Below are 22,669 nucleotides of genomic sequence, written 5' to 3'. Positions count from 1 at the left end.
TACAGATATATCTATATATATATAAAAAACAGTTTATGTATGCAGGTGCATCAAAAAACTTTTTAAAATTATCTTATTGTGTTACCTTATATTTGAGCATATATGCTGGGGCAGTGTTGCAGACCTTAGGGATACCAAAGTGAATGAAACCTACAGTCTGAAGTAAGCATTCAAACAAAACTTCTCATAAACCCTACTTGTTAAATTCCTATACCCTCTAATGTCACTCTCAAGTGTACCCTCTTCTAAGAATCCATCATACCCACTCCTTGGCTGTAAATAATTTGTCCCTCCTCTCTGTCCACGGAGCTCTTTGTAATTTCTTCACAATACTTATTATATTCTGTTCTATATAATAGCAACATATGAGTGTGTCTTTCATCCCTAATAATAACTAGCATTTACTGAGCAATTAACTATGTGCCATGTACTGTGCTAAGGACTTTAAATGCCTTCTCTTACTTATTTTTACAACCTTATGAGATATGTGCATTCTGCTTACTATGAAAGAGAAAACTGATGCTTAAGGAAATTAAGTAATTTTTCTACAGCCCTGAGTTCAGAATCCTGTCTCTTTCTTTTTCTTCAAGTTTTTCAAAAATTCTCCCTTTATTCCTCTATATTCCTCAAAGTTTCAAGCAATTTTACATGTCTAGACAAGCTAAGATATAAGTGGTGAATGCATGCTGGCACAGATATAATCTGTAGGGTTCAGAAAAACAAAAGATAGAAAAGGTCAATTAGGACCAGGCCAGCCAAAGAGTGATTCATATGAGAGATGACAGTGAAGATGAGTGTATGAATAAAATATAGAGGAAAGGTACATTATTGGGGGTAGGTGTTCATCTTATTTCTTGATACAACTCTTCTCCATGTCCAGTATTCAGGGAGACCACAAGTATAGAGGTCACTGTGAACTCCGAGAACCTGATTCTTAACTGCTACTCTACATTACATATAGTAGGCAGTCATTAAAGGTTCACTGATGTTAAAAATATACTTGTTAAACTGGATCCTCTGAGCTGCTTCCTCAAAAATATTTTTCTATTATAATGTTGAAGAGAAAAGACAATATGAACCTGAAAGAGAAGAAAGGCCTGTTTTTCAGTGCATTCTCATTTAAGGAAAGACCCTAACATGAATTCAAATACATTAATGAGAAATCTGTGAGGACAGCTGCCAACGTTGTAAATTCAGCCCTCTGTTACATAGCTATTGCTTATTCAGGAATTACACAGGGTTGCCAATGATAGCTGTTGACTGAAAATAAATATTTGACTTTGTTGTCTCACTCTACCTCATTTATTAAACAAGTTATTTTATATAACTATTCTAGAAAGTGAAGATTCTCAAGTGCGCACCAGATATATTTCTGACAAACTCATGTTGTTGAGTTAATGATAATTTTGGGGTACCTGACATTTTTTTCTTTCTTTCCTTATTTTTTCACTTTTCATAAATTTGCTCAGAATGTCTGGATTTGGTAGCCAATTATAGAACACTTTTCACAGCAAACCCAGTGAAACAATGTCATTTTTAGCCTTCAACTCACAGCTATGGCCTCAAATGATTAGACATGTGATTCTGAACTTGATTTATGGAAGATGGAGCCCAATTCTCTGGCCCCAGGCCTGAATGCTGGGATGGCAGAAACCCATGCTGGAGAAAAAATGTAGTTTTCCAAGTAAATGAAGGTGATTAATGGAGAAGCTCTTCTCAAGTCCAGCTCCTGAGAGTGAGTGAACTGTTGTGCTCTCTGGAGCTGAGAATAGAATACTGGGGCTGATTATCCCTAACACCAAATGATTATTGACAACAATTTTGAATGTCACTATAATAATAGGAAGGCAAAAACAATTAAAAACACAGATTTAATTTTAAAAAAACTCTAGATACTGAGAGTAGAGACTAGTTTATATAACTTAGGCCAGTAATTAATGAAAAAAAAAATCAGTTGAAAGCCATTTAAGTAAAAAGAAAGTTAATATAAGTGGGAGGTGTTTTTTGTTGTTTTTTTTTTTGTTCCAGAAAGAAAAAAAGTCAATATTATGCTTTACTTTAATAATTAAGAACTGAGGAAAAACAATCTACTAAGATCAAAAAAATAAAATTAGTAAATTAAGTAAATGATAAAATCATAGTAAATAGATTTAAGCTGGCAGATTATATCTTAAATACATCTTGATTTTATATTATGACCATTTGGGTTGTGGGGTGTGTGTGAAAATGGGCAGTAGAATGTGAGGCCAACATGCTTGAAGAAGACAGATATGCAGCACACACAAATACTCAGAGAATAAAGGAATCAGATGTGGTGAGGCCGATCAAGTCATTGTGAAAGACAAAAATGTGAAGACACACTGAGGAAAAACAGGGAAAGACAGACACAGGAGGAGCAAGATAGGCATGTACATACACATGTAAATACAGAGGACAGAGGAAAGGGATAGCTAGAAAGACAAACATTTTCTTTTTTATTTTTTAAATTTTACTTTAAGTTCTGGGTACAAGTGCAGAACGTGCAGGTTTATTACTTAGGTATACGTGTGCCATGGTGGTTTGCTGCACCTATGAACTCGTCATCTAGGTTTTTTTTTTGTTTTTTTTTTTTTAATTTTATTTATTTATTTATTTTTATTTTTTTTATTTATTTATTATTATTATTATTATACTTTAGGTTTTATGGTACATGTGCACAATGTGCAGGTAAGTTACATATGTATACATGTGCCATGCTGGTGCACTGCACCCACTAACTTGTCATCTAGCATTAGGTATATCTCCCAATGCTATCCCTCCCCCCTCCCCCCACCCCACAACAGTCCCCAAAGTGTGATGTTCCCCTTCCTGTGTCCATGTGTTCTCATTGTTCAATTCCCACCTATGAGTGAGAATATGCGGTGTTTGGTTTTTTGTTCTTGCGATAGTTTACTGAGAATGATGATTTCCAATTTCATCCATGTCCCTACAAAGGACATGAACTCATCATTTTTTATGGCTGCATAGTATTCCATGGTGTATATGTGCCACATTTTCTTAATCCAGTCTATCATTGTTGGACATTTTGGTTGGTTCCAAGTCTTTGCTATTGTGAATAATGCCGCAATAAACATACAAGTGCATGTGTCTTTATAGCAGCATGATTTATAGTCCTTTGGGTATATACCCAGTAATGGGATGGCTGGGTCAAATGGAATTTCTAGTTCTAGATCCCTGAGGAATCGCCACACTGACTTCCACAATGGTTGAACTAGTTTACAGTCCCACCAACAGTGTAAAAGTGTTCCTGTTTCTCCACATCCTCTCCAGCACCTGTTGTTTCCTGACTTTTTAATGATTGCCATTCTAACTGGTGTGAGATGGTATCTCATTGTGGTTTTGATTTGCATTTCTCTGATGGCCAGTGATGGAGAGCATTTTTTCATGTGTGTTTTGGCTGCATAAATAATGCCACATATCTACAACTATCTGATCTTTGACAAACCTGAGAAAAACAAGAAATGGGGAAAGGATTCCCTATTTAATAAATGGTGCTGGGAAAACTGGCTAGCCATATGTAGAAAGCTGAAACTGGATCCCTTCCTTACACCTTATACAAAAATCAATTCAAGATGGATTAAAGACTTAAATGTTAGACCTAAAACCATAAAAGCCCTAGAAGAAAACCTAGGCATTACCATTCAGGACATAGGCATGGGCAAGGACTTCATGTCTAAAACACCAAAAGCAATGGCAACAAAAGCCAAAATTGACAAATGGGATCTAATTAAACTAAAGAGCTTCTGCACAGCAAAGGAAACTACCATCAGAGTGAACAGGCAACCTACAAAATGGGAGAAAATTTTCGCAACCTACTCATCTGACAAAGGGCTAATATCCAGAATCTACAATGAACTCCAACAAATTTACAAGAAAAAAACAAACAACCCCATCAAAAAGTGGGCGAAGGACATGAACAGACACTTCTCAAAAGAAGACGTTTATGCAGTCATCTAGGTTTTAAGCCCCGCATGCATTAGCTATTTGTCCTAATGCTCTCACTCCCTTCGCCCCCCCATCCCCCTTCTGGCCCCAGTGTGTGTTGTTCCCCTCCATGTCCATATGTTCTCATTGTTCAACTCCCACTTACGAGTGAGAAGATGCAGTGGAAAGACAAACATTTTCATTAGCTCAACAAATATTTATTGAGGCAAAAACAGACCCACAGAGATGGAGTTGGCAGACAGCTTTGCAGTTCTTTGAATCTGGCCAAAGTGAACCCTGCTGTTGATCATAACTGCACAAAATTATTTTAGAGGGCCTACTAAGTGCAAAAGCACTGTGCTAAACACTAAAGAAGACAAAAGTAGGAATACAATAGACTCCATACCCTCTAAGGACGTATTAAAAAGTTGTGTTGGGCCTATGAGTGAACTATCTGCTACTTTATCATTCTTTAAAATGATGAACTTGCTGGGAATTTAAAATAGACCTTTCTGCAGTGGCAAGCAGGATTTATGCTTCGATTTTTTCATTTTAGGTTATGAAGACTGTACAAAGAGACTCAGAGACAGAGAACTTTCCTTTTCATCTTTAAAAGTCACAGGCATAAATAATAGCCAAGAGAGGAAATCTCTTTGTTACAGAAAGTTGCTTGGTGGCCTGATCTTTGTTCTTGGCAAAATTAGTCTTGTTTCATTACCTAGTATCTGGGAGATATCTGAAACCATCTTGTACTTTTTCCTTTTAAAATTCAATGCTATTTTTGGCTCAGTTGGCTTTTAGTTGGAACAATCAAGACAAAATTATAACATCTCCCACTCTCCAAAAAACAACCATGGAAAAACACTTTACGAATTAATAAACAAATAACTCCCAGTTAAGGCTACAACTAGAGCATTACTGCCTATTAGAAATATAACATGAGCCATGAGCCATATTTTAAATTTCTTAGAGCTACATATTTAAAAGTTTTTAAAAGGTGAAATTAATTTTCATGATATATTTTCTTTAATCCAATGTATGCAAAATTTCCCAACATGTAATCAATAAAAAATATATTAATGAGATATTTTACATTATTTTTTCATACTAAGGTTTTGAAATCAGGTGTGCCTTTTATACTTAAGTACATTTCCATTTGGACTAGCCACATTTCAAGTGCTCAGTAGCCAAATGTGGTTACTGGCCACCATACTGGACAACAATGATTTGGAGTGCTATTTCTAAGTGGATTGAATATCCCCTCCCTTCTTATTGTTAGCTCTACCAAAGACTCAACCAGATGAAAATAAAATCTAAAAGCCAACTTTTGTTTTCTAAGTCCCTTTAGTACATAATACTGTCCTTTTGCCATCTGTCTGGTGGTATTTACCCTTTAGGCATGAAGAAGGAGAGCTGAGGTCTGTATACAGACTTGGGAAGGTATAGCTTTCTTACTTAAGCAAAACAACCAGTCCACCAGAAGTAGACAGGGAAAATTCTCGGTGGGAGAAAATGGCTCTAGAAGCTGGCCCTGCTCTGCACTTGGTTGAATTGAGTAAGCTTGCCTCAAGGTTCTTCTGGTACCCTGTATCCCTCTGTCAAGCACTTATCAGTGTAGACTGTAAGTTCCTTGAGGGCCCACACCATCATTACCCATCTCTGTCTCTCTAGCACTTAGCATAGTGCCTGGAACATAGTTAGTGCTCAAGAAATATCTGCTAAACAAATAAATGAGTTCACATAAATTCAGTTTCTTATGTGCACTAGCCATATTCCAAGTGCCCCATAGCCACACATAGCCAGTGGCTACCATATTAGACAGCACAGATATAGAACATCTCTATCATCACAGTAAGTTCTGTTGTTTATCACTGTTTTAGAACAATGAGTAGAAATATTAATTTGACCCATTCGGTGACAGGGAGCTTCTAGGGACCACAAAACTCTTCTTTTTTGTGAGCAAATGAGAATACATTTTAGCCCCCTGGAAAGTTCAAATACAATGTCATTATGGTTTTGACTGGAAAAATAAACTTGGCCATGCATTTCTTCCTGAGTTTCTGTCTCCCTTAGGGTCTTCTCATCTTGATTCCCACCAGGCACAGTTTCCATGAGTGCCTCTCCTTTTCTCTAGCCCAAATGTCTAATGAATGCTTTCCCTTATTTCCTGAGATATACTGGCAATTTCAAAAGAAACTTTAGTACAAAAGCTAGGGGGAAAAACAAAGAAAATATAAAATCATGAAAAACAGTCAAGCTTATATATGATATATACTTTTTTGAACCTAAGTATGCCAGGAAAAGCAGTGTGGTTCTTGAAGAAATTCTACCTTCTCTTACCCTAAAATAATTAGATTCTAATGGCTGATGGGCTAGCACAATTTTGCAAGCATATTGGCTGTAACCCTTTGTCTTCAGCCCCTTGCCTCAGCCAGGAAAAGTCTGAGGTGCCATCTTTGTTTCTGACATACAGTAGTTGGTGTCCCTGAATATGTGTCTCACTCCTCATTTAAGGATGTCCCTTAAGAATATTCCATTTTCCTTTAAATAAAACTTTTCCCTGTTTCAAATGCTGTTGCCTACTCAGATCCACCTGCCTAGTTTCACGTTGAGGCCTGAGAGACATGCATTAGTACAGCTGACTTGCAGAACTGGTGACTCCTGCCTTCAGCTTTAGTGAATAATCTAATGCAATGGTTCCCATGTCTTGCTGATTATCAGGATTATCTGAGGGACTTTTGCAAATTTCAGATCACTGAACCCCACTCCAGACTCTAAATCAAATCTTTGGCGGTGGGGCCTGGGAATCTTTAACAAGTATATTAAGTGAAAATGATGCACTAGGTCTCATTTAGGGATTATTGTCTGTTTCCTCCATACTCAGATAGTCAACTCTGCCTACCTCCGGATCATTCCATAAGGACATTCCCCACCCTCAGTTTGTCACTCTACATTTTGACAATAAAACAGGATCTTAATCATACCATCCATGTAGCAGCTGTAGGGGGAACTGCGATAAAGGGCGTTTTTATGTAAGCTAGAAGTTTCCATAACCCTACTGCTTTTTCTAGAGAAATCTGTTTGAATCTTCTAACTACATAGGATCGAAATGTCCCCACAGAATTTACTGTCAGCCCAACAATAATGAAGATTTCAGCAGGATGTGTTCCTAGGTTAATGTTGTAACTGTTGTCAGCCCTCCCCCTGAAAGGCCAATACTGAGAATGCAAGACATAAATATAATCTAGGAAATGAGAAGCATAATTTACCAGAAACCCAAGCTCTTACTGAATTTTAATTTTAATGTATGTTGCTTGTACTCATCTTTTTATATTTCAAATAACAATCACTTACCCTTGACCAATTTTTTCAAATCTTGTGTATTTTTTCTTTGGGTCCCCAACACTCACAATGCTTCCTAAGAGACGGGTGGGGAGAGAAGAAAAGAGGAGGAGGTGGAAGAGAGAGAGAGAGAGAGAGAGAAATATAAATTGATTGACTGTTTTTTAATTTAATAATGAAAATTAAGATGCCAGAGTCAGTGACAAATAAAACATTAGACAAATATTCCCATGGGATTTCTATAATTTATATAAAAATGATACTTTCTACTTATTAAAATAACAAATAGTTTTATAGTAATTAAAGTAGTAATAATAACCCATTTTGCTTATATTCAAAATTACTGATATTTGGAAAACAAAAAAAAAACTTGTCACAACCCAACATCTATAAAAAGTTCTCATAATACTATATATTAGGATATAAAAAACATCTAAGAAAGGGATGGAGCTGGAGGTCATGATCCTAAGCAAACAAATGCAAGAAAAGAAAACCAAATACTGCATGTTGTCGCTTATAAGTGGGAGCTAAACAATGAATACACACGAGTATAAAGATAGGAACAATAAACACTGGGGATCACTAGACAGGGAAGGAGGGGGAGAAGGGCTGAAGAACTACCTATTGGGTAGTATGCTCACTGCCTGGGTGAAGGCATCATTAGAGTCCCAAGCCTCAGCATCACACAATTTACCCATGTAACAAACCTGCATGTGTACCCTTTATAACAAAAGTTGGAGTTATAAAATACAAAAATGTGCTCAGTCTCATAAATATTCTGGAAAATACACATTAAAACCAGAATGAGTTAACACTACAGACCGATCAGAATGGCTAAAATTAAAAAGGTTGTCAATACCAAATGTTATCAATGATGTAGAGCAATTGGAACCCTTGTACACTGATGCTGGGTACATAAATTGGTATAATCGCTAAAAAAAAATCTAAGAACTTATCCACACTATTTAGTAAAATCACTATCTTCTCTGAATTGAAGTTAAGCACTATGCTATACCCAATTCTGCTGGACAAATATATATTGAGTAATTACTATGTACCTAGTACAGTGGTAAGGGTGTGGGGATGGAAATGAGTCTAATGAAGAACAAAGTTTGATCATAAAGTAATGAGACCCATGTGTGTTTGAAACATATAATTCCGAACCTAGGACACTGCTAGTGCTCCAAAGATTTGAACAGATTTACTGACATATGATTTACATGCCATAAAGTTCAGTGACCTAGAGTGTGCAATTGAATGTTTTTAACATATTTAATGAGTTGTGTAAATGTCATCATGATCTAATTTTAGAATGTTTTCATTATTCCAGAAAGAAACCTTGTACCTCTTACTTGTTAGCAGTTACTCCCCATCTTCCCTTAGTTCCCAAAACATATCTAGGCAACCACTAATCTACTTTCTGTTTCTATAGATTGCTCCAAACATTTTTTAGTAAGTTTATAAGCTACATAAGAAAACTATTAATTTATCATGTTCGGCTCTTTAAAAATATTAGTTTTGCTATTTCAAAAAATCGAGTCCATCACTCAGAGGACGAATACTTGCTATCACTCAGAATAAATACCACAGAAGTGGCATTGACTCTTCAATGCAGTGTTCAAATAGGTCCAGAAAAATCTTGGGGTTATAGAACCATCATGGGAATAAGGGTGCAGCTTCTCAAGGATATACTTTGAAGGGCATCATTTATTTGGAGGCCTCTGGCCCACCTTTCTTTTTGGAAGCAAACATGTCAGTATTATTACCTTTGAGTTATATCTTACTAACACATGGTACAAAGAAGTGTACAGTTGGTTGGTAAGGCAAGATTTTCACATATGAACTCATCAAGAGAAGATCTGTAAATTCTATCTTCTAGTTGTCACTCGTATTCATACTCTTCTCTCTATGCCCACGGCCACTGCTATTGTTCGGGCCTTCAGTACTTCTTATTCAAACAATTGTGCCAGTCATAACCTACTCATAGACTCTGCTTTCTCTAGTTCCTCTTACACCATGCCTTTGGAAAAGGGGGACCATATTATTCATAAAATGAGACTGTCCTGGACAGACTGAGATGTACAATAACCCTATATCAGAGTGATTTTGCTCCACTGTTCATAATTCCTCAAAAGCTCCTGCCCACTGCAGGATCAAATCCAATTTCTGTAGTTAGACAGAGAAGGCCCTTCACCATTCAGCATCATCTGGCTCCTATCTAACCAGTCTAGCTTTATATTATTCTTTTTCTCCACCCTTACTACTTTATATCCTAGTAATGCTATCACTATCTAGTGCTTAGGTCTTTGCATGTGCTCCCCCTTTTCCTTTCCTATCTAACCCATGAATTCTTATTTGTCATTTAAATAAAATCTCAAATTATCCATCTTTATGAAGTCTTCTCTGATCATTTCACTGAGACTTACATGCTGCTTCTTGAGGGCAGGAACTTTGTCCTTTCATCCCTGTAACTTTGGAGCCTAGAACAGCGGCTGCCACTAAACAAACATTTGTTGATTAAATGAATGAGAACAAGAAAGTATGTATTTAAGTGCTCAATTATATGCTACAGATAATACTTCATGCTAATTTACACAACAGTCTATTCTCTGGGCTAGTAGACAACTTAATTTAGACCTAACAGTAGATAGTATACCTTGAGAAAAATAATCAGTTAAACATTTCACTCATGGATTACTCATCAAGTTGTTGGGTTTTTTTTTTAATGAAAGTTCACTTTTCAATTAAGTTAAATAAGACTTAGCTAATATATGGGTTGTTATAATACATTTTCTTTTGTATTTCCACTATCAGTCAGTAGTACTGCCAATCCATCTACTCAGTAGCCTGAGTCAGAAATCTGCGAGTCATCATTGACTCTTACTTTCACTTATCACATGCAGTTGTCCACCAAGGGCCTATATCTTGTTACCTCCTAGACATCTTTTGAATGTGTTCCTTCCTCATTACTACTGCTTTAGTGGGGCTCTCATCATCTTTTTCCTGGGTTATTCCAACAGCCTCCTAACTGGACTCCTAGTCTAGCTGCTGCCCTCTTTAGTCAAGGCTCTACATCTCTATCAGGATCCTCTAAGTGCAGACCTGATAATGTGATTCTCTAGTTCAGGATTACTTGATAGCTCCCTAACACCTACAGATGAAAGCCAAAACTCCTTGGCAATGCAAGGTTCCTAATCTGGCTCCTGCTTCATTCTCTTCTCATCATTTACCACTTCCCCACTAGAACTTTATGCTCTAAGCATAACAAACTAATGGTAGCTCATGATCAGCTCCTGCTTAAAAGTTCAGTTTCCTCTTCTACAATGCCAGTATCACCATATACCACCAATTCTTTATTCAAGTAACACTGAATAAATCAGAGTTCCCGGACATATGCCTTCAAGTCTTCTTTACATGCCATTCGCTGCCTGAAATGTCCTTCCCATATTTTTTCTGTGGCAAGTTCCTATTCATGCTTCCAAACTTAGCTTAGATGTTCCCTCTTCTAGGAAGCTTTCTCTGATCCCTTTGAATAATTAACAACTTCAGTTTTCTGTGCTACTACTGTATCTTCTCTCTCTCTCTCTCTCTCTCTCGCCCTTGCTCTCTCTCTCTCTGTACTTAATATATCAGATGTCTATATGTATCTATTTGGAACTTTGACTTGTAAGAATTAGAACTGAAGGGTTCCATAATCATCTGGCATCCATTCAATGTTGTATCTATGGCTGGAAATGTACATGATATACATGACAGGAATTCCACAGTTCTTCCTGGTTCACTTAAGGTCTTGGTCACAATGTAACACTTGTGCTGAGTTACTCTCTGTACTAAGCAGTCATCTGCATAGGTTCCTTTGTGTGTGAATGGTATTTGATATTGCCTTTTAGACTATGTCTTAAGTACAGGAGCCATGTCTTACTCATCTCTGTATCTTCAGTGCCTCCTCACACGATGCCGTGTGTAGAATATATTGATATATTTTCCGAATTACAGTAAAATACAATTAGTTATTTCCTCTTGTAAATGCTCCATGGTTTAATGCAAGGGTTGGAGAATATATTTTACTTGAGCTATATCTATAGAATGCCACCAATTTAGCAATTTCTGAGTTGGTCTTTTATTTTTCAACTTGTCTAACAGATTTCTATATAACTGAGAGCCATCCTTATTCAAATTAGCTATTAATGCGCAAGGGCCTGGACTTTTTTATTTTAATGAAATGATGATTTTAAAGTCACCTGAAGCCATAATTTTATGAAGCAGTTAATAGTCTTCTAAAAAAGTTTTACTATTAAGTTGCTAAGCAAACTTTTTTCCATATAGAAAAAGCAAATAAGCTTGAACCCAAGCCACTTTCTGAATTATGACCCATTCCAATTGGTGGGGTTCAGTTAATGTGGCTTTATGGTAATAAATTATTCAACCTTTATTTCCATGTTATGCAGGGGGAAAAAAACTGGAAATAAATCCTTTCACGAAGATTACCAAAAGAAACCATTTTGATGAGATTCCACTTCTGAACTTAACTGCTATTCAAATAAAATGGTGTCTCCACACCCATTGCCCTTCACAGGAGAGTGTGTGCTGCCATCTACTGATGTTAGGTAAGTATACTAGAGGCCTTGTTTACCATTCTCAATCACAAAACAAGCTTTTAAAGTGATCTTTTCCATTAGTTATTATAATTTGCTTTTATAAATTACGATAAAGAAAAAACACTGTGACACAATAGGGAGAAAGTTTTTTAAAATCAGCAAATCAAAATCAAAAGAAAAAAAAAGCAATACCAGAACAATTTCCTACCAGAACTTCCTAAAGAAGAAATAAACTCTTCATTTTAAAGTGCAGGTTTTAAGAACGCTAAATACTTGTATTTGAAAATAGCATTCATGATATGAGTTCAGTGACAGAAAAGCCCATCAATATATTTTCTGACATATTAAGCTAAGGTGAACTCCCACCATTAAAAGATTATCCTTTTAGCATAATGAAGATTTTGATTTCTGAGAAAAAGTAAAATGATTCTCTAAATTGATATCAGTTCTATATGAGGGTGAATTAGGAAAAAGGTTTTGAGTGGGGAACGCCGAGGGAGGTGAGAGGCAAGGAGTAGGTGATAGTGGGGCCCAGAGGAAGGAGGCTGAAGACAAATTTCCTGTATCACACAACTTTACTGACAGTCAATGGCTTTTGAAATTTGTCACTAAAATGTGGCGGTTTCCTTTTTTATTATACTTTAAGTCCTGGGGTACATGTGCAGAACGTGCAGTTTTGTTACACAGGTATACACATGCCATGGTGGTTTGCTGCACCTATCAACTTGTCATCTACGTTAGGTATTTCTCCTAATGCTATCCCTCCCCTAGCCCCCTACTCCCCAACAGGTCCCGGTGTGTGATATTCCCCTCCCTGTGTCCATGTGTTCTCATTGTTCAACTCCCACTTATGAGTGAGAACATGCAGTGTTTGGTTTTCTGTTCTTGTCTCTGTATTTTTCAACAGATCTAGACAGACCACAATGAACAAGCCAGACCCAGGCTATTTGTCTGTGTAAAACTGAAAGATGACCTGTTCATTTCAGGCAATAATGATCTCTTGCTCTGGCCACCACAATTAGCATCTGCATAGAAAATGAATAGCTCTGTGGTCTGGGCTGCCCACCTCTTAGTAACTGGACCCCTGACACTGAAGCTGAGGATGGTTTAGTACAGGCTGCCATCTACTCTTCACCATGCTTATGAGGTCCACTCTGGTATGGGATATTGGCCATCTTTTTGCCTCCCTGTTTCCCTTTTTCCTCTCTTTTGCCTCTCAGCACAGGCTGCTCTACTTTTTCCCCAAGCTCCAATGGGGCCTTTGAGTCCAAGATACTTGATGGCTTCTGTACAGTAATCATACATCTGGGATTATTCCTGGTTTCAATCATTCTGTCACACTGTAAGACCCCAAACCCCCATTTTTATGCTGAAAAATATGATCACTCTCACTCTGTAAAAATAGCATAATAACAATTTTATACTACTGTTTATTGTGCTAGATGTCTTATATACTTTAACTTATTTAGTCCTCACACAACCTCTATTATATAGGTACAATTATTATCTCCATCTTTCAGATGAAGAAAATTATGTTCAGAGATGTTAAGTGACTTGACTAAGGACATACAGCTAGTATAAGTCTATGACTCAGACCCAGTGATGACTTATTTCAAAGCTTGACCCATTGTATTATCTTATGAAGGCTTTATACCCATGTAATAATAATTATCACTTATTTAGCCCCTATGATGTGCCTGATACTGCTGCTGAGGTTTTTATATTATCATTATCCCCACTTTTTAGATGAGAAAATGGAGGCCCAGAAAATTTAAATAACTGGCCCTAGATGACACAGCTAATAGCAATGGGTCTATGATTTAAGTGTAGATCCTTCTGACTCCAATATCTGCCCTCTTAACCATAGGATAAGCTCTTTAAAATCTATCCTATAGACAGAGTCCTGAAATGTAGTAATGGGCCAGGCTTGGTGGCTCCTGCCTGTAATCCCAGCACTTTGAGAAGTTAAGGCAGGAGGACTGCTTGAGCTCAGGAGTTCAAGACCAGCCTGGGCAACACAGCAAGATCCCATCTGTACAAAAAATAAAAAATTAGCTGGGCATGGTGGCGCACACCTAAAATTGTAGCTACTTGGGAGGCTGAGGTGGATCATTTGAGCCCACGAGGTCAAGGTTGCAGTGAGCTATGATTGTGCCAGTGTACTCCAGCCTGGGTAACAGAGCCAGACCTTATCTCTTACAAAAATGTAGTTATGATTCTTATCTCCATTTCACAGGTTAAAAATTGAGGCTCAGAGGAGTTAAGTGACTTGTCTGAAGTTATCCTTAGACAAAGGCGTAACGGCAGAGAGAAGGCACAGAGAGGGTAATGGTGGAGCAGGAGCAGCAAAGTCTGCCTTTGTGGACTTTGGAGTATAGTTCACTGAATCTGCTTCATGAGAAGCACTGCTCCATTTCTCAGCAGGTTCATCCTGCCAAAATCTACAAATCCAATGTAAGGTTGGCAGTCACAGGTGGCCTGCTGGCTAGAGGGAAAATGACTCTCTCTATGCCCAAGCATGAAGTCCAGTAGGGAAAAAAAAAACCCACTTAATTCTTAATTAAAATGTAATCAAAGTTAGCTTCCCCTTCTTCACCGTGTTGCTCAGTGTAGAGCAGAATAAACAACAAATAATAAGGACACAGCTCTAGCACCATTAGAGTTTACAAGCAAAACAAGATTTTGGTCCAAGAAAATAATGCTTATTTCTCTGTCAGCTAACTTAACAAAACTATACAAGCATTTTTGTTGTAATACATCTATTGAGATTTGAAACAGATACCAAATAACAGTCATTTTATTAAAGCAAGGCTGTTAGATTTTTAAAATCTGATATAATCACATAGGTCATGTCTACATATGCAAAATAAAGAAAAACATGTGCCAATTGTCTGAATAATTGAACTTAAATTATTGAGGCAATTCTTTCATTTAGTTCTTCCTTTTTACAAAAATAGACAGTTCGGATATGCAGAAGCAAAGTAGGCAGGTAATGGAAAAAGTGTAAGCTTTGAAGGTAAACAGGTCTCAGTTCAAACTTTGGCTGTGCCACACATTGGTTTGGTGACTTGGTCAGTTAAGCTTTTTAAAGCTTACTTTCATTCACTGATCTATAAAATGAGGACATTAGAATCAGCTGCAAGGAATTACTGTGAAACTATGATAATATATGTAAAGTGGCCCACCCAGAAGGTGCCCAATAAATGAGAATTATTACTGCTGTTATTACAGCAAATGGTTAGTATCAGTGCTAGTGGCATATTTAATCATGAATAGTAAAGTCAGCAAAAATCTAGCAATTGTAGTTCTGAGTTTTCAGTGACAGCTGCAACTCCGACCTTTGCCTTTCCAAATGCATCTAACTCAAATGCCTCAATCTCAGTACTGTTGACATTTTGGACTGAATAATACTTTACTGTAAAGTGGACGGAGGGTAGCTGTCCGGTGCACTGTTGGGGGTTTAGAAGCATCCTTAGCCTCTACCCATTATATGCTACTAGCAATCTCTGAATCAGGACAATAAAAATATTCTCCAGACATTGCTAAATGTCCTTTGGAGGGCAAAATCATCCTACCACCACCTCTGCAGAGCCTCCCTGTGGCCTATAGTGGGAATTACTGTCTTCCTTTTCTGAGGTCTTTTAAATAAAAATATGCATGAAACGAGATTATCTTATGCTCTAATGGTATCATACTATTAAATCGTATTTTCCAAAAAAGATTGAATTTCTTGATGACAGGAAAGTTTCATTCTATTGTGTCCTCCAAAGTTTCTTGCATAGAACAGACGAGTAGGAACTCAGTAAAGATATATTTGTTTACTTATTTTTTTCATTCACTGACTCAACAAGCATTTGCTGTATACCTTTATGTAATAGGCATGAACTAGGAGTTGGACATATAGGGAAAAAAGGGCACAGTCCCTGCTCTTGAGAATCTCACAGTCTAGTGAAGAAGTCAGACTAATATGGTTTGATATTTGCTCCAGTAAAAGTGGTAAGGAAGAGATGCCCTTAACTTGGACTGGGAGAGACAAGCAACATCTTCTGAGGAGGCAACTTTTGAGCTGAGTTTTGAAGGATGAGTAGGAGTTAGTCAAACTGGGGTTGGGGGGGCACTTACTGCTGATATCTAGCAATTTGTTAGATGCTTTTATAGTATGAGTTTAATGAATATGCTTTACAAACCTTTGACTTTTCAGCAGATAATCCATTTTTTTTTATCTTCTTGACCCAGAAAAGTAACTAGAAGGTAAGTGTTTTATAAAACTGGGGCAACAAGTGTGTACACACGAGCATGTACAGACTAATGACATTGTGGAAGGAAGCTACTAGCATTTGCTAGTTCTGTCTCTCCTGCCACATAGAAATGCTTCTGAATTAAGGGAAAAAGCTATATTATTTGTTGTTCCAAGTTTTGATTGGCTGTATTGGGCTTTGAGGTTGACATATCTATCATCACTGATTAGTTGAGGGCCCTTGGGTTATGATCATAACATATTTTATCAGACTATTCTCTTTTGAAGATGTAATCTTAAAACTTGCTACTTAATTTGTCTTATCAATTTTCACCTCAATTGATTCCTTCGAGTAAAAATATTTAGTTCCTGTCAAATTAGGAGTGGAAGGGAGAAAGTGTTCTGGCATAGGCAGTAAGTCTCAAATTTTTCATCTCATGATTTTGGGAAGTGTGGAGTTCATATAAGCAGATTAAAACTTCCAAAGGATCAATTCCCATTTTAAATGGCTTATGAGAAACACTCCCATGAAGAAAGTAATCATGGCAAGAAGTACTCACTTAGCTTCTCTAAGATCTCCTCATCTGTCATCTTGGATTTTTTTCTTTGCCGATCTGTGTTCCTGTACAAAGTACTGGAATTGGCATTTTCAGCAGAGGGTGGTGTGACCTCTTTATTTGGTACTGCTGGTGAAGCAATGGATTCAACTACAGAACGAGTGTAGATCTAAAAAAAACAAAAAGCTCTGCAATTAAAACAGCAGGCCAAGGAAAAAGTGTGGAGTCAATGTATTGTAATATCAATGAATTTTTAAAGACAAGTGGTATTTTCTTAAAAAAAAAAAAAAAAGGACTTTGAGTAGCTGAAAGTACAACACTGTTGAAAGATCATGGGAGCTAGTCTTTGGATGTCCCTATACATGCCTTGCTAATTCTGGTCTGAGGATCTCTGTTTATGCAACTCTTCCTACCTGGTTCACATGGATTTCCTTCCTTACCTTAACTTCTCCAACATTTTTATTACTTAGCAGTTATTTATGTATTGTTTGGTATTATTCTCTAATTGTTTAATGTGCTAATCTTGTATCCTCAAACAGCATCCTCAAAACCTTGGTCATATTTTATACTCTAGCTCTTGGAACATAAAAGATGCTTAATAGGTACTAGCTGATTAACTATATTCTAACTCTATGACTATTCCAAAGGGCATCTTTTGAATCATTTGGAAATAGTCCTTTCTGACTTACTGATTTTGTATGCTCTGGTCTTGGTGCGATAACTGGTGGTGGCTCATTTTCATCTTCTTCTTCTTCTTCCTCTTCATCTTCTTCTTCAGACACAGGAGGGGCCAATGGAGGCTCAGATGCTGTTTTTGTACTCTTGTGACAAAAACAAAGTTTAAAGATCAGGTATTAACTCCTCATTGTTTTTCTTCGGAAATAAAACAAGGGAAATGAAATATTTAAGCATGTAGGGATAGGAGGAAACTACATCTTTCACAAATGATCAGAATCATCAACAATTTGGTGGCCAGGACTTGCTCACCTGAATACAATCTCTGAACTTATTCAGAGATAAATTCATGTCATGGCTTAAAGAATCATGAAGTGTAATTTTTAAAAAAATTTCTCATTGAGCTCAGAAACAGTGGACTATTATTCACTTAATATTTTAAAGTTCAATGTTTTTGAAACACATTAAAAATCAAACTAATTGCTCTTAGATCCTTCAATCTACACTGGGCAGATTATCAATTTATTGATTGACAGTTTGTCAACTTGAAAAGAACTATTTTCTGCCTAAGGATCAGAGCATGCATACGCATATGGAATTAATATAGCTCTGTAAATACTCACTAAGAACAAGCAAGCCAATAAATGTCTCTTCCCTGTCCAGCCTCCTGGAAAGAAGCACTCAGAGAGTAATAGACATGAAGATCTAAGGAATACTCATTCACATGAATAATTACTCAATATTAACCATGAGTTAAATGGAGATTTTCAATGTTTTATAAACTGCAATAATACGACAGTATTGTGGTACAATAGCGACAATACCTAGGGACAGTTCTTGATCACTCATGTTAATACAGTGGTAAAATGGTTCCAAAGTTGGATTTTGAAAGAACTATGGCCATGGTTCTCAAAGTGTGGTTCCCAGATCTGCATCATTAGCATCATTAAGGAACTTGTTAGAAATGCAAATTTTCAGGCTCCATCCAGACCTATGAATCAGAAACTCTGGAAGTGGAGCCCAGCAATCTGTGTTATAACAAGCCTTCCAGGTGATCCTGATGCATGCTCAAGTTTAAAAACCATGAACTATGGCTTAGGTCTGCACTGTTTAATATGGCAGCAACTAGCCACATAAGGCTACAGAACACTTAAAATGTGGCTAGCCTGTGACTTCAAAGTATACTACAAGGCTACAGTAACCAAAACAGCATGGTACTGGTACCAAAACAGAGATATAGACCAATGGAACAGAACAGAGCCCTCAGAAATAATGCCACATATCTACAACTATCTGATCTTTCACAAACCTGACAAAAACAAGCAATGGGGAAAGGATTCCCTATTTAATAAATTTTGCTGGGAAAACTGGCTAGCCATATGTAGAAAGCTGAAACTGGATCCCTTCCTTACCCCTTATACAAAAATTAATTCAAGATGGATTAAAGACTTACATGTTAGACCTAAAACCATAAAAACCCTAGAAGAAAACCTAGGCAATACCATTCAGGACGTAGGCATGGGCAAGGACTTCATGTCTAAAACACTAAAAGCAATGGCAACAAAAGCCAAAATTGACAAATGGGATCTAATTAAACTAAAGAGCTTCTACACAGCAAAAGAAACCACCATCAGAGTGAACAGGCAACCTAAAGAATGGGAGAAAATTTTTGCAACCTACTCATCTGACAAAGGGCTAATATCCAGAATCTACAATGAACTCAAACAAATTTACAAGAAAAAAACAAACAACCCCATCAAAAAGTGGGTGAAGGATATGAACAGACACTTCTCAAAAGAAGATATTTATGCAGCCAAAAACACATGAAAAAACGCTCATCATCACTGGCCATCAGAGAAATGCAAATCAAAACCACAATGAGATACCATCTCACACCAGTTAGAATGGCAATCATTAAAAAGTCAGGAAACAACAGGTGCTGGAGAGGATGTGGAGAAATAGGAACACTTTTACACTGTTGGTGGGACTGTAAACTAGTTCAACCATTGTGGAAGTCAATGTGGTGATTTCTCAGGGATCTAGAACTAGAAATACCATTTGGCCCAGCCATCCCATTACTGGGTATATACCCAAAGGATTATAAATCATGCTGCTATAAAGACACATGCACATGTATGTTTATTGCGGCACTATTCACAATAGCAAAGACTTGGAATCAACCCAAATGTCCAACAATGATAGACTGGATTAAGAAAATGTGGCACATATACACCATGGAATACTATGCAGCCATAAAAAATGATGAGTTCATGTCCTTTGTAGGGACGTGGATGAAGCTGGAAACCATCATTCTCAGCAAACTATCGCAAGGACAGAAAACCAAACACCACATGTTCTCACTCATAGGTGGGAATTGAACAATGAGAACACATGGACACAGGAAGGGGAACATCACACACCGGGGACTGTTGTGGAGTGGGGGGAGGGGGAGGGATAGCATTAGGTGATATACCTAATGCTAAATGACGAGTTAATGGGTGCAGCACACCAACATGGCACATGTATATATATGTAACAAACCTGCACGTTGCACACGTGTACCCTAAAACTTAAAATGTAATAATAATAAAAAATAAAATAAAATAAAATAAAATGTGGCTAGCCTGAATTGAGATGTGTTTCAAGTGTAAATTACATTCCAGATATTGTATACTTAATATCAAAAAATTGTAAAATGTTAGATTAATACTTCTTATATTGATTATATGTTGAAATGCTGATAATTTGAATATATTGGCTTAATAAATATATTATTAAAATTTATTTCACCTATTTTTTACAATTTAATATGTGGTTACTAGAAAATTTAAAGTTATGAATATAGTTTATATATTTGTTGGACAGTGCTATTATAGGTGTTTTTTTGTTTTGTTTTCGTGTATTTATTTTGTTTTTGTTTATGCCACTGGGTATACTGTCCTAACATAATCTGACAAGGAATTTTCATTCTTTGAGGACAAAACTCCTGAGGCAGTTATAGGCAGCCTATTAATAGACCATTACATCAAAGGACCTCAATTGTGATTAAAAATTCAATGTGGCTTTTCTACAATCATGTATAAACCTACGGTGAAGTAATAAGGTGTAATCATACATCTGATAGGAGCCAGAAAGACTTACCAATTGTGAGAAGAAAGACAACCTAGAATTTATAAACAAGCATTTGAAAGAATATTTTATTGCCCTGATATAGATGCTAAGTGGTTTATAGATCGAAGTTTGTATGTTTACTGAACATTGGTTTTCTTATTTATGCACCTATATTTTAGCCATAACAACTGGGCTATTATATTGTATAGCTATGTGGATAGCAACATCTGTTAATGACATTAAGGTTTCCAGATTTAAAAAAAATCACTTTCTTCTTGCAAAACACTAATTCTTCAGGGCACTTCAGTGGGCACAGGGAGAAATGGGCTTTGGGTTATTGAAATTTGCTTTGATATTATGTTCCAGAAAGTTTTGCCCTATCTTACACCAGCTGGGTTCAAGAATGCACCTAATCACTGTTTCTTTGTAGAAGGATGGAAGTTGAGTACTTTTTTATATGACAAATGGTGCTATTTTATCTATTAGGCAATATGAACCTTGCCCAGGGTTGATAAGTTTTACATGGGCCTATGAAAGTGTTTGCCATCAGAAATAAATCATCAGCTCCAAAAAGCCACAAGAAAACTACAAAGTCAAAATTAATTAATGTCTAATTAAATGTCTGTTAAGTATAACAATATGCCAACTTAACTAGTCTCTTATGTTTAGCATTTAAAGAAATTTCATTATATTAAATATAAATTGTAGGTTAGATTTTCATATTTAGCAACAATTCCTGAGTATTTACAATGATTTAACAAGAAATTATACCTAACCATACATTTTAAAAGTTACTTGTAAGTAAATAATTTCAAAATTAATATGTCAAAAATAATTTCAAAAATTTACAGCAAAAATATAAAGTGAAGTATGGGGGCCCATTAATATGTTTAAAGCAATGCATGATGTGACCTCTACAAGTGAGAGTATATACAGTCTATTAGGCTCTAAAAACGGCCCTAGAGGCAAAAAGAATGATTCAAGGTCTAGTCTTCTTGGCCCAAACCTTAAACTGGTACAAAGACCAGTCAATGCCTACTGGGGCAAGGAGCAGCCTTACACATTTCAAGTCTTAATACTTCACTAGATAAGATCCACCTGCAAGATTTCACTGACTGTTAACATTCATTACTATCTTCACTGCTAACGTCCCGTAGAAGCCATTCCCCATCTCCAAGGATAGACTTAAGGGACTATTAGAAAATCTAAAGGTTTTCATCCTCTGAAGGTTTGTGGGAAAAGAAAAAGACAGATATTTCTGTTTACTTTGAACCAAACACTATCCTGCCATATTGGTTGGTTGACTTGGAAGAATGTATGGCATTGAGTGGATAGTATGTTTTGAATTGTGGTTGGGCCAGAGAGCATTAAATCCCCAGCAATCCACCAAGGATACCAATCTTTGGTACTGAGAACTGAAATTAACAATTTCTGTCCCTGTGTTAAAAAATACTGGGATTGGGCGTACTTTACTATCACTGTGTAAATAGTACTGGGACTGGGCATATTTTATTTTCCCTTTGTTAAGCAATATCAAGACAGACATACTTTAATGTTCTTATGTTAAACAATAGTGAGAATAAGCAAAAATAACATAGCTTCTTACTTTAGGAAATACTTGTTTCTAGAAGATACCGTGAACCAACTAGTTTGCTCATTGAAACTAACAGCTTGCTCACTAAGACTTGCTTTAAGCCCCTTCCTTTGCTATATTCACCAATACAAAGCTATGTGATCATAAACACTGCATAATCTTAACCCATTCCTCGCCTTGCAAGACCTGCTTTAAAATCAAACAGTCTAAGCCCTAAAACCCTATAAATATTCCCTCCTGACATCCCCTTCTTAAGACACTAAGACTTTATCAAAGTAATGCTTTTATGTCACTCTAAGTTTAATAAACATAGCTTTACTTAGAGGTTTTCCTGGTGATCATTTTTGGAGTCAATGGTGCAGTGTTTCCATACTCTTCATTCCAGGCTGAGAATTACTGTATCTAAAACTTCTAAACTTACAGAAATATAGATAGATGGATAACAAGTAAGAAACATTTTTGTCTTATCAAATTAGATATTTTTGACACTCTAATTTTGCCAGACATTGGGGCAGAGAATGTAGTTCTTTTTTTTCTTTTTTCTTTTTTTTTTTTTTGAGATGGAGTTTCGCCATTGTCGCCTAGGCTGGAG

At 36.6% G+C, this 22,669-nt stretch overlaps 1 protein-coding gene across 16 annotated transcripts in view; it reads right to left on the bottom strand.

Moving 5' to 3' along the window:
• The window catches only part of PAK3 (p21 (RAC1) activated kinase 3), a 297,720-nt gene that overhangs the window by 49,457 nt on the left and 225,594 nt on the right, over window positions 1-22,669 (bottom strand). For all 16 annotated transcript variants that reach the window (XR_010138925.1, XM_054544144.2, XM_054544143.2 and 13 more), the window contains 3 exon segments: window positions 17,387-17,518; window positions 16,701-16,866; window positions 7,318-7,381 (listed from right to left, as the gene is read on the bottom strand). Coding sequence is in view for 15 of the 16 variants with exons in the window: in XM_054544144.2 (XP_054400119.1) it covers window positions 7,318-7,381; window positions 16,701-16,866; window positions 17,387-17,518 (362 nt within the window). In the remaining variant the exon portion in view is untranslated.

Source organism: Pongo abelii, chromosome X (genome assembly GCF_028885655.2).
Source record: "Pongo abelii isolate AG06213 chromosome X, NHGRI_mPonAbe1-v2.0_pri, whole genome shotgun sequence".
In the NCBI taxonomy this organism is placed as follows: domain Eukaryota; kingdom Metazoa; phylum Chordata; class Mammalia; order Primates; family Hominidae; genus Pongo; species Pongo abelii.
Note: the sequence above shows the minus strand (reverse complement) of the source record. Positions and strands in the feature narration are given on the sequence as shown.